At 63.6% G+C, this 12,806-nt stretch overlaps 1 protein-coding gene across 1 annotated transcript; it reads right to left on the bottom strand.

Moving 5' to 3' along the window:
* Positions 1-137: 137 nt before the first annotated feature.
* CIDEB (cell death inducing DFFA like effector b) lies at positions 138-3,543 on the bottom strand. Its single transcript, XM_048820282.2, has 5 exons — positions 3,372-3,543; positions 2,783-2,927; positions 1,951-2,100; positions 750-940; positions 138-369 (listed from the first exon to the last, which is right to left on the bottom strand). The coding sequence occupies exons 1-5, from the start codon at positions 3,410-3,412 to the stop codon at positions 231-233; spliced, it is 666 nt and encodes a 221-aa protein (XP_048676239.1). The 5' UTR covers positions 3,413-3,543; the 3' UTR covers positions 138-230.
* Between the last annotated feature and the right edge of the window lie 9,263 nt (positions 3,544-12,806).

The raw sequence follows: 12,806 nt of genomic DNA, 5'->3' as shown, positions 1-12,806 counted from the left end.
GTGTGGGGGGGCGGTTAGTCAGTAGGGGGACTCTCATGCCCGAGACAGCCCCCTTCGCCCCACGGTCACCCTCCTATCCCCTTAGCTGCCCCCTCTTCGGCTCCTGTTGTTGCCTGGAAAGAGAGGGGGACTAGAAATGGACTAAAATCGCCTTTTTATTGTAATAGCAGCAGCTCCGCGGGTGCACTGAGTTCACCGGGACGGGGTAGAGATGGGGCCGGGCCCAGGCCTCAGTCTTCATAGTGGCTGAGCCGGGCGGGCTGGTGCCAGGTCTCCACCCCCTCCAGGAGGCGCCGGATGTAACTGGAGGCTCCCAGCAGCAGCTGCCCCATTCCCTGCATCACGGCCGAGGCCACTCGCAACACCTCCCTGCGGGGGGGAGAAGGGGGTGAGAGGTGGTGCTGCCTGGGGGGGGGGGGGCGGGGGGCTCCAAATTTGTGCCGCCCCTGCCCTGCCCAATGGGGGATGTCCTGGGGTGGGAATGGGGAGCGACCTCACAGGGTGGGAGGCGCTGTGGGGAGTGGGGTGGGGTGGGTGGCCTGCCCTGCCAGCAGAGGGTTGGGGGGGGCAGAGGCAAGGGGGTCCTGTTCGTGGGGGGGCTGCTGTGGGATGGGGTGCCTGCTGGTGGGGGAGGGATCAGGGAGGAGGGGCAGGTGCCCTGCCAGTGGGGAGTGCAGGGGGAGCAGGGCGGGGTCCCTGCCAGTGGGGGGTGCTGGGGAGATCGGGCTGGAGGGGGGGCTCTCACCCACCTCAGCACCTTCTTGGGGCCCAGGCATTTGAAGTCGCAGCTCATGGAGTAGAGCCCGTAGAACGTGGCTTTCACGTTGAGGCTCCCGAAGAGGTCGCGGGGGCCCAGCTTGTAGACGTCAAAGGTGATGCGGGCGATGTCCTGCCCCTGGCGCGGCCGATCCCGGCTCCACCTGTAGGCCTGGGCCCCTCCCTGTGGCACAGCGGGGTCAGGGGGCGAGGGGACCCCCGGCGGCCCCCCAACTCCCGGCCAGCCACTGGTACTGTGGGGGTGGGGCTAGTGATGTCAGCACTCCCTGCACCCTGGGTGGGCCACTTCCATTAGCTCCACCCCTTAGCTGTAGTGATGTCACCCCCTGAGTTCTGGCCACACCCCTTGGGGTAGTGATGTCAGAATCCCCCCTCCAGCTCTGGCCATGCCCTTTCACTTCCCCCCCCCCAAAGTCCACTCCATTCCCAGGATCCCTCCCCCCCCTTTGTCCACCTCCCTCTGTGGGGCTCCCCTGCCCCAGGGGGGTGAGCGGTGCCCATCCCCCTTTGCTGGCCCTGGGGCAGGATCCTGGGGTGGGGAGGGAAGTTGGGTGGGGGTGTGCATATGGGGTATCTCACCTGTGGGGGCAAGATGAGTGCGCTATGGGGTTGGGTATCACTGGGGTGCTGTATCTAGGGCTTGGGGGTATATGGGGAGGATCTTGGGGAAGGGCATTGTGGGTGGGGGGGCTCAAGTGTCCTATGGGTGGGGTATCATCTTGGACAGGTGTGATGTGTGTCTCATGGGGTGGAGGAGGGCCGGGGGGGGGTCTCCCGGGGGTGTGTATGTGCATAGGGAGTTTCTCTTTGTAGGGATGTGGGGGATCTCACTTTGGGAGGGGGGTGTCTCTCCTGTGTGTGCTGTATGGGGGGGGTCTCTCCGTGGAGAGGGTGAATTGGGGGTTCCCCTGCAGAGCTGTATGGGGGGCAGGATGGATGGGTGGGTCTGTGTGTGTGTGTGTGGGTCAGGGCAGGTGGGGTCTCCCCTGGAGGTGTATGTGGGGGGGTGTCTCCTTAGGGGACGTACTGGGTTGGTGTGTTGAGCATCTCCCCCGTAGGGGGACGGGGGACCAGGGTGTGTGTGGGGGCTTATGGGGTCTCCATTGTGGGGGTTGGGGTGTGTTTGTGGGGTCTCCCCTGCAGGGTCTGGAGGGCAGGGCTGGGCTCACTCACCCGTGGGGGGCTCCAGCTCTGCCCGGGGCCCAGCAGCATCAGGGCCGTGTCGGGGGGCAGCGCCTGGAAAAAGGCCTCGCTCTCCACTGCCGTCCCGTCCTCCTCCAGCACCAGCCCCGCCAGCCCCGCCACCAGCAGTGCCTCCATCGCCTGGGGGGGCAGAGTGGTGAGGGGGGGCACCCTGAGTGCGGGGGGGAAGCAATGAGGAGTGTAGGGCACAGGAGCAGCGGGTGGATGGGGGAGCAGGAAAGGGGGTGGGGGAGCAGTGAGGAGTCAGTGTGGTGAGCAGGGGATGGGGGAGCAAGGAGCTGTAGGGGGGAGCAGGTGGGGGGAGGGGAGCAGGGAGGTGGGGGTGGCTCAGCTTGGCCACCAGGTCCTGCAGGTTGCTGGGGGGGGGGCGGGAGGAGGAGCAGGCTGGCTGTTGGGGGGACAGTGGGGCAGGGCTGGGTGAGCTGCAGCAGGGTGGGCCTGGGGGGTGGTATGGGGGGGCTGGGGGAGTGGGGTTAGGGGAGCATGGGGGGCTGAGGGTGAGCGAGTGGGGGTCGGGGTAGTGAGGGGAGCGAGGCGGTCTGGGGGTAGCAGGGTGGGGGAGTTGGGGTAACAAGGAGTTAGGTGGGGTCAGGGGGAGTGGTGAGGGTCTGGGGGAGCGAGGCAGTCAGGGGTAGCAGTGTGGGATAGTTGGGGGAGGGGAAGCAGGGGGTATCAGTGGGGGTAATAAGGCAGGTCGGGGTGGCAGGGTGGGGGAGTTGGGAGTGGAGGGAGTATGGGGAGGTCGGGGGGGGGAGGGAGGGATGTAGTCAGGGGTACTAGGGGGAGCATGGGGGGGGCTCACCTTGGCCAGCAGCTCCTGCAGGGTCCCGGCCATCAACCCTGTGCGACCCCCCCGCCGGTGGTCACAGACACGGAAGGGCCGCTGGGGGGGGGCACGGGGGGCCAAGACCCGACGGGTCAGCTCCGAGCCAGCGCTGGACACCGACCTGGGGGATGAGGGGGTGAGTGGGGGGCACTGTCCTGGGGGGGACATGTGGGGTGAGGGGGTGCTTGGGGTGGGGCAGACAATTGTCATGGTTGAGGGGGTGGAGGAGCCACTGTCCTACTGGTGGGATATGGAGGGGTGGGGGGTCCAATGTCCTGTTCTGGGGTACCATTCCTGGGGGGCACAGGCTACCTCTCGGGGTCCTAGAAACCATTCTCCTTGGGGGGGCAGGAGGCGAGAGCTCACCCCCATGGAGGGAGGGGGGAGAAACCATTCCCTTGCTGGGGGGCTTCTTCTGTGGGGGTGGGTCAGGCGGGGACACACCAATGGGGGGTGTCAGGGTGGAATGGCCCATTCCTCGGGGTAGGTGGAGTTGACACCCTATGTCGTGGGGGAGGGGCCCTCCATGGGGGCCCTCCAGTTTGGGGGGTCTGAGCCCACTCACTGCAGCAGGGAGGAGGGGGCCAGGGCGCTGATGTAGTCCATGGCGTTAGCAGGGTTTGGGGGGGTCCTTGTCCTAGGGGTCAGGGCGTCTGTCCGGCGTTAGGCTCCCCGTCCATCCGCCGCCAGCCAGCCTGGACTCTGGACTCCACAGCTCGGAGGCGGGGAGGGGGGAGGGTGACACATAGCGGGGAGGGGGGCAAACTCCAAGGTCCCCCAGGGCAGGGCGGGGAGGGAGGTGGGTACTGGGACAGGAAGTGAGGTCACCACCACCAGTGATCTGTTAGACCCCCACAGCTCCCCCTTGTGCTGTAAGGGGAGAAACTGAGGCACAGCTGGGGATGGAACAGGGGCGTCCTGGCTCCCAGACCCGCCCCCCCTTTAACCACCAGCCCCCACTCCCCTCCCAGAGCCAGGGAGGGAACCCAGGAGTCCCGCATCTAGTCCTCCCAGTCCCTGCCTCTCTAACCACTAGACCCCGCTTCCCTCCCCAATCTAGGGATGCAACCCAGGCGTCCTGGCTCCCAGCCCCAACCCCCTGCTCTCCGGACTGCAAGCAGGCAGCTCTATCCCCCAGTGCCGGGGCAGGCTGGGTGTGCCCCGTGCGCTGCCCCCCCCCATCCTTCACTGAGCTGCGGAAGGAACCAGATCAAATTGCAAAGACACTTTTATTAGTGGCCCCCCAGGCCGGCTTCCGGGGCAGCTGATGGCGTAGCCGTTTAGTCTGCTCCCGAACCATCGTCGGATCCCTGGGCTCCTTCCTCAGTTACCAGGGGCCTGTGGAGTACGAACGGCTCCCCCAGGAAAGGCAGGGGGTGGGGATAACAACTCAGTTATCCCCCTTTGGTGGATGAAGAGACCCCAACAGTTCAGACGTCTTCCCCCCCCCCCCCCAGATCCCTCTCCCCAAGCTGGGAATAGAACCCAGGAGTCCTGGCCCCTCCACCTGCCCCGCTCTAACCACTAGACCCCAGTCCCCGAGATGGGAATAGAACCCAGGAGTCCTGGCCCCTCCACCTGCCCCGCTCTAACCACTAGACCCCAGTCCCCGAGCTGGGAATAGAACCCAGGAGTCCTGACTCCCAGCGCCCCCCCCCTGCTCTAATCACTAGACCCCACTCCCCTTGCAGAGCCGGGGATAGAACCCAGGAGTCCTGGCCCCCAGCCGCTGTAACCTCTAGGCGGCCGGTGGGGGTGCAGAAGGAAGGTTGCTGGAGAGCGATCCCCAGTGGCAGGGGTCGGGGCTGGGGGGTGCCGTGGTCACAGGTCAGGGGTGCTGCACACGTGCTCCAGGGAGGCCGAGAGCCCCTGGCCCTGGCGGAAGGTGGAGCAGGAGAACGTGAGTTGCGTGTACGTTGGATCGATGTCCTGGAAGGGTGGAGAGAAGGTGGATCTGTTATGGCAGCCAGGGGGCGCTGTGGGGTGGGAGGAGGCAGGAGTGGGGGGCTAGGCAGGGGGCACCAGGGGGTGGGGAATGGGGCAGGGAGCGGGGTGGGGCACTGGGCAGTGTGGGCAGAGGTGCCGCAGGGCAGGGAGCGGGACAGGGTGGGAGGCTGAGCAGGGAGTTCTGTGGGGTGGGAGTGGGGACTGGCCAGGGGCATTGTGGGATGGGGAGAGGGGTAGGGGTTGGGGGGCTGGGCATGGGGCACCATGAGATGGGGAGCAGGGTGGGGGGTTGGGCCCTGGGCAGGGGTCGCTCTGTGGTGGGGGCTGGGCAGGGAGTGCTGTGTGGTGGGGAGCGGTGTGGGGGGCTGGACAGGGGGGTGCTGTGGGGCAGAGAGCATGGCTGGAGGTGGGGCAGTGGGTAGGGGGCGCTGTGTGGTGGTGAGCAGGCTGAGTGTGGGGCACTGAGCAGGGCTGTGCCATTGGGCAGGGAGTGCAGGGCTGGACAGGGGATGCCATGGGGCAGGGAGCAGGGCTGAGGAGTGGGGAGTGGGAGTCTGGGCAAGGGGTGCCATGGGACAAGGAGCAGGGAGTGAGGGGCTGGGCAGAGGGGTGGTGGGGGTGGTCCTTACTGGGAATTCAAACTCAGCCCCGGAGTCTGCGTCGTCTTCCTCCTGGCCTTTAAGGGGCGCTGCCCCCCCAGCCGCTCGCCCCGGCCTGGGCCGCTCCGCTGGGAGCTTGGGGAGCAGCCCCCAGTCCTGGGACGCTGCCTGGGGCCTGCCCCCCTTGGTCGTCTGCTGGAGACCTAATCACAAGGGGGGTCAGAGTGAGCTCCCCCTGCCCACCCCCATATCGCCCCCTTGGGCCCATCTCTGCCTCCCCATATCAGCCCCTCAGCTCCGTCTCTGCCCCATGGCTCGGCCTCTTGGCCCTGTCTCTCCCCTCCCCCCCATATCGGTCCCTTGGCCCAGCCAGCTTGGTCCCCCCTTACCCTGGGGTCTCCCCATGGATGTGACACCATGTTCCCTCCTCTGGGTGCAGTTCTCACATTTCACCTCTAGGTGGCAACATCATATCCCACTGAAGCCAGGGCGTGGCTGTCAGAAATTCCCCTCTTAAAGGAGAGGCTGGCGGTGCCTCCCTCCCACACCGTGCCCGTCGATGCTGGGACGGGCACCCGAGGCCCTGGCACCAGGCCCAGAGGTGAGGGGGCTGCCCTCAGTGGGGGTGGGGCAGTCGTTACTCACATATATTGACTCCGGAGATGTCAGTCGACCTGCAAAGGCAGAAGCGGAGGGTCAGTGGTGGGGCGGGAGGCTGCTGGGGGCCCCTGTCCTCTATGGGGGTGGGGACAGGTCAGCCCATACGACCCCCAATGCCCCACACTGCTGCAAAGGATTCTGGGTCACTACTTTCTCTTCTCTCCTCCTTTCCTAGCCATTCATCCTTTTTGTCCTCCTCTGTCTCCTTCATTCTCTCTCCTGCCTCTGTCCCCCTTTTCCTCCTCTCCTCCTTTTCCTCTCTATTTCCTCCATCGATTTCTCCTGTCTTCGCTCCATTCCCTTCTCTCGTTCCCTCTGGTCACACTCCAGTTCCCTCCTTCGTTCTCTTTTCCTTATCCTCCCCCCGATTCCCCCCCAACCTCCCTCTTGTCCTGTGCATTATTTGACCCCCTTCTGCCCCAGCCTGGTCTCCCTGCCCCCCATCTTCCCCTGAGATCCACCCCGGTCTCCCCCACCCTCCAAATGATCCCTGCTCCCCTTGATGTTCCCCACTGAGATCAGCCCCTGGGTGTCTGTAGCCACAGAATCCTAGAATCTCAGGGTTGGAAGGGACCTCAGGAGGTCCCAACCCTCTGCTCAAAGCAGGACCAATCCCCAACTAAATCATCCCAGCCAGGGCTCTGTCAAGCCTGACCTTAAAAACTTCTAAGGAAGGAGATTCCACCACCTCCCTAGGGAACCCAGTCCAGTGCTTCACCACCCTTCTAGTGAAATAGGGTTTCCTAATATCCCACCTAGACCTCCCCCACTGCAACTTGAGATCATTACTCCTTGTTCGTCACCTGCCACCACTGAGAACAGTCTAGATCCATCCTCTTTGGAGCCCCCTTTCAGGTAGTTGAAAGCAGCTATCAAATCCCCCCTCATTCTTCTCTTTCGCAGACTAAACAATCCCAGTTCCCTCAGCCTCTCCTCATAAGTCATAGAATCATAGAATATCAGGGTTGGAGGGGACCTCAGGAGGTCATCTAGTCCAACCCCCTGCTCAAAGCAGGACCAGTCCCCAATTTTTGCCCCAGATCCCTAAATGGCCCCATCAAAAATTTAACTCACAACCCTGGGTTTAGCAGGCCAATGCTCAAACCACTGAGCTATCCCACGTGTTCCAGACCCCTAATCATTTTTGTTGCCCTCCGCTGGACGTTTTCCAATTTTTCCACATCCTTCTTGTCATGTGGGCCCCAAAACTGGACACAGTACTCCAGATGAGGCCTCACCTCAGTGTCGAATAGAGGGGGACGATCACGTCCCTCGATCTGCTGGCAATGCCCCTACTTATACAGCCCAAAATGCCATTGGCCTTCTTGGCATAAGGGCACGCTGCCGACTCATATCCAGCTTCTCGTCCACTGTCACCCCAGGTCCTTTTCCGCAGAACTGCTGCCTAGCCATTCGGTCCCTAGTCTGTAGCCGTGCATTGGGTTCTTCCGTCCTAAGTGCAGGACTCTGCACTTGTCCTTGTTGATCCTCATCAGATTTATTTTGGCCCAATCCTCCAATTTGTCTAGGGCCCTCTGTATCCTATCGCTCCCCTCCAGCGTATCTACCTCTGCCCTCAGTTTAGTGTCATCGGCAAATTTGCTGAGGGTGCAATCCACACCATCCTCGAGATCATTTATGAAGATATTGAACAAAATCCGGCCCAGATCCAATGCCCCACATGGGCCCCAGCCCCCACTTATCATTCACAGTGTCCCAGCCACAGAAATCCCCCCTTTTATTTTCTATGGGCCATGTACCCCCATAGATTGACCCCCTGGCCACCTGGATCCATGGACCGGAGCCCCTATCACTTGAGTTCAACGCCCAGCTCCCATCCAGGCTGTGTGACCCTTACATACCATCTCATTATCCGTGACCGGCGCAGCTCCTGGCTCTTCCAGTAGGACCTGGAAGGGAAATGGGGGTGTGGGGGGGTCAATATGGAGCTTGGCCTGGAGGGGGGGGCACTGCTGGGATTAGCTGGGCGCAGGGGGTGGTGGCTGCAATTCCCAATGTGAGCACCAGGGGGCTGCGAGGGACAGGAGGAGAGAATGGGGGGAATTGGAGAATTTTGCCCTATGGGGCGGAGGGGGGGGGGAAGCCAGGACTCCTGAGTTCTATCTCAGGGGATGGAGGGACCTGTTGGAACAGATTTGCCCTTCCAGGGACAAATGGCTCCCGGCCCCACGGAGGGGCCTGGGGACCCAGAGGAACTTACGTGGAGAGCCGGCGGGTAGCTGGAGAAGGAAGGGAAAGAGACTGAATTAAAGCCAGATTCCACAGAGTCTCTCGTCCCCATCTCTCCCCAGCTGCAGTGCCCCTTAAGGGGGAGCACCCTGCCATCCCGGACGCCTGGGTTGCAGCCCCCCTCCCAGTTTCTCCACCCCCAGGTCTGGGAGGTGAATGGCTCCCCCAGGGGTCAGGTGCCTGTCCTGCTTCTTGGATGCCTGGGTCCCATCCCCCATCCTGCCCCCACCCGAAGTTGGCTGGGTCTCAGCCCCATCCTGGGATTCCCTCCCCCAAAAGCCAAATCACTCACAGTCCTTTGTATCAGGAGTCTGCTGTGCCAAGTTACCCACAGTCCTTTGCACCAGAGTCCTGTGGTACCCAACTACCCATGATCCCTTGCGTGGCAGTCCTGCTCTAGCCAGATACCCACAGTCCTTTGCAGTTGGCTCTTGCTATCCCACGTCACTCCTTGTGGGGGCTGAGAGCGCTGAAGGTACCCCCAAGGTGAGACCACTGCCGTCCCGGATGCCTGGGTCCCATTCCCCCACAGGCACTGAGAGCTGCTGTGCCCCCTAGGGGTGAACGCCCTGTGCTGCCGTCCCGGACGCCTGGGTCCCATTCCCCCACAGGCATGGAGAGCTGCGGTGCCCCCTAGGGGTGAATGCCCTGTGCTGCCGTCCCGGACGCCTGGGTCCCATTCCCCACCCTATGCCTCACGCACCTGCCTTCTTCTTCCTGCAGAGGCAGATGAGCAGCAGCAGCAGAGCCAGAGCCGTGGCAGCCCCCCCGCTCCCAGCCACCGTGGGGATGGGCAGAGACCAGGCTGGTAAAAGGAGGGGATGAGTTAACAGCCAGGAACAAGGGAAGGGCAGTGTCTGGGGACCCACTAACTGCTCCAGACCCCAGCTAGGGCAGGGGACAATTTGGGCCCTCCCCTTTAAGGAGGGAATTTTTTTGCCTGCCAGATGCTCCTGGTACTGCCCGTGGTGAAATGCTGCCACCTGGTGTCAGGCTCAGGTCCTGCACCCTTGGGGCCGCATGTGGTTCTGTCGCCACCCCCCCCGCTAACACATGCAGTGTCTTGGCTCCAGGGTCTCCCTGAGGGGTAGCAGGTGTTGGGGTCCAGGGGTTATTGCGGGGTGCGATTACAGGCCTCACTTGTCACAGTGACGTTCACAGCCTGGCTCCTGGGGGATGGGATCCACCTCCCGCCCATGTTCGCCTCGTACCCGCAGCTGAATTCCCCAGTGTTATTGGGACCGGCCCGTGGGATGCTGAGCACAGAGAAGTTCATGGAGCCGGTGCTGGGCTCCATGGTGCTGATCTCAGACCCTGTGTCCCCAGGGATGATCTCAGCTCCGTCCTTGTAGAAGTGAAACCTCCTCTCGCTGGTGTTTCCGGGGGCCATGCAGGTGATGAGCAGGGGGAGCCCTTCGCTCACGACTCTGGACGGGGGAAACATGCTCAGCACTGGCTGGGGAGGGGGATCTGAGGGAAGCAGGACAGGGGAGAGGTCAACAGAGAAACCACAGTGCTGAGTGTGGGAAAGGGGCGGCTATACTGTATAATGGGCACTAGGGGGCAGCAGAGGGTGGGGGTGGGAAGGGGCGGCTATACTGTATAATGGGCACCAGGGGGCAGCAGAGGGTGGGGGTGGGGAAGGGGCGGCTGTACTGTATAATGGGCACTAGGGGGCAGCAGAGGGTGGGGGTGGGAAGGGGCGGCTATACTGTATAATGGACACCAGGGGGCAGCACAGGGTGGGGGTGGGGAAGGGGCGGCTGTACTGTATAATGGACACTAGGGGGCAGCAGAGGGTGGGGGTGGGAAGGGGCGGCTATACTGTATAATGGGCACCAGGGGGCAGCAGAGGGTGGGGGTGGGGAAGGGGCGGCTATACTGTATAATGGGCACTAGGGGGCAGCAGAGGGTGGGGGTGGGAAGGGGCGGCTATACTGTATAATGGACACCAGGGGGCAGCAGAGGGTGGGGGTGGGGAAGGGGCGGCTATACTGTATAATGGGCACCAGGGGGCAGCAGAGGGTGGGGGTGGGGAACGGGCGGCTGTACTGTATAGTGGGCACTAGGGGGCAGCAGAGGGTGGGGGTGGGGAAGGGGCGGCTATACTGTATAATGGGCACCAGGGGGCAGCAGAGGGTGGGGTGGGGAAGCGGCGGCTGTACTGTATAATGGGCACCAGGGGCAGCAGAGGGTGGGGGTGGGAAGGGGCAGCTGTACTGTATAATGGGCACCAGGGGGCAGCAGAGGGTGGGGTGGGGAAGCGGCGGCTGTACTGTATAATGGGCACCAGGGGCAGCAGAGGGTGGGGGTGGGAAGGGGCGGCTATACTGTATAATGGGCACTAGGGGGCAGCAGAGGGTGGGGGTGGGAAGGGGCGGCTATACTGTATAATGGGCACTAGGGGGCAGCAGAGGGTGGGGGTGGGGAAGGGGCGGCTATACTGTATAATGGGCACTAGGGGGCAGCAGAGGGTGGGGGTGGGAAGGGGCGGCTATACTGTATAATGGACACCAGGGGGCAGCAGAGGGTGGGGGTGGGAAGGGGCGGCTGTACTGTATAATGGGCACTAGGGGGCAGCAGAGGGTGGGGGTGGGAAGGGGCGGCTGTACTGTATAATGGGCAGTAAGGCAGCAGGGTGCAGGGGAGGGCTGAGTATAATGTAGAACGGGCGCTGTGGGGGTCCGTACCAGTCACGCTCAGTGGCACCGGGTTGCTGGGCGGTGAGCGGAGGTGGCGCCCATGGAGCTCTGTGCTGTACCCACACCGGTAGGTCCCGCTGTCGCTGGGGGTGACGTTCAGGGGGAGCTGGGGCTCTGGCGGTTCTGGAAGGGGCTCCCCGTCTCGCAGCACCCAGTGGGCCGAGGGGACATAGGTCCCATTGGGGATGATGCACTCGGCTGACACCGTCTCCCCCGTCACGTAGAGCGGCAGGGGCGGGATGAGCCGGAGGGACGGGGAGGCCAGCGCCAGGAACACGGAGACAGAGACGGGGTCGCTGGCATAGGAGGGCACTGCCCTCCCCTGGATCAGCTCCGTGTAGGTGCAGGAGAAGGAGCGGGTGGCGTTTCTGATGCCATTGACTTGAAGATCCGTCAGCCAAGTCCCGGCGTCTCCCAGCAGGGATCCTACCGGCTCCCCATTCCTGTAGAGCCCGTACTCCACCGGGGAGGCACCGGGGGGAGCCAAGCAGTTAATTTCCACCCGTTCTCCAGCCACATAGGTCAGATAGTCCGGAGAGAGGGACACCGAGGGCCTCCTGGGGGGATCTGAGGGGAAAACGTACCTCAATCTCGGCCTCCTGCCCCAGCCTCTGAGCAGCCCAGGGGGGAGCTGAGGACAGTGGATCTTTGCCCTGCTTGCTCCGACTGGAGGCCGATCTAGGGCATCCCACCCTCAATGGTCAGAAACCTTCTCCCCATGGCCGGCCTCCAGCGATCCCAGCCCGGCTCATCTCATTCCCTTTGTTCTCTTGCCTCCTTTGGCCACCATCGCTCGCCCCCTCCCCCCATGGTTACAGCACCATCAGACCCCGCTCGGCCGGCGATTGGGGTGAACCAGCTCAGCTCCCCCAGTCCCCTCTGCTGGGACCGGCTCTCCGTGCCCCTGGGTGCCCCCCCCAGCCCTTCCCTATCCCAGCTCCAGCCGGGATCCACGTCTCCCAACATTGGTGCCCAGAACAGGAGTCAGGCTTCCAGCTGAGCTCGGCCAGCCCCTGGGAGCCCAATGGGGTCACCTTCCCCCCAGACCTGGCTCGGTGGAGCTCGGCGGGGGGGGCGGTTCGTCCCAGCCTCTCTGGGGTTCAGTGTGTAGGGGTGCAGGGGGATGGGGTGCAGGGGAGCCAGGGATGGGATGCAGGAACCCAGGGGGTACAGGGCAACAGGTGCAGGGATAATGGGGGATGGGGTGCAGGGGTGACTGGTGTTGGGGTGTGGGGGCATGGGGGATGGGGTGTAGAAGTGATGGGAGATGAGATGTAGGGGGGATGGGGGACAGGGCACAGAGGTGCAGGGGTTTGGGCTATGGGGCGCAGGGGGACAGCGTGCAGGGGAGCCTGGGGACAGGGTGCAGGGACACAGGTGTGCAGGGGCCATGGGGTGCAGGGGTGATAGGAGTTGGGGTACGGACCCCCAGCCCGAGCCCTTGCCCCCCTCCTGCTCGCCAGCCCTGAGCCACCTCCTGCACTCCAAACCCCTCATCCCTGTCTCTGCCCCAGAGCCCAGACCCCCAGCCCGAGCCCTCACCCCCTCCTGCTCGCCAGCCCTGAGCCCCCTCCTGCACTCCAAACCCCTCATCCCTGTCTCCGCCTCAGAGCCCAGACCCCCAGCCCTAGCCCTCACCTCCCTCCCTCCCGCACCCCAACCCCCACCCCAGCCTGGTGAAGGTGAGTGAGGGTAGGGGAGAGCGAGTGACAGAGGGAGGGGGGAATGGAGCGAACAGGGGGCGGGGCCTAGCAGAATGGGTGGGGCAGGGGGTGGGGCAGGGGTTTTCGGTTTTATGCGATTAGAAAGTTGGCAGCCCTAGAAGGAGCTCCTGGCTGGCTG

The sequence above is a fragment of the Caretta caretta genome, chromosome 13, assembly GCF_965140235.1.
Source record: "Caretta caretta isolate rCarCar2 chromosome 13, rCarCar1.hap1, whole genome shotgun sequence".
In the NCBI taxonomy this organism is placed as follows: Eukaryota; Metazoa; Chordata; order Testudines; family Cheloniidae; genus Caretta; species Caretta caretta.
This window is presented reverse-complemented; position numbering and strand designations above follow the sequence as displayed.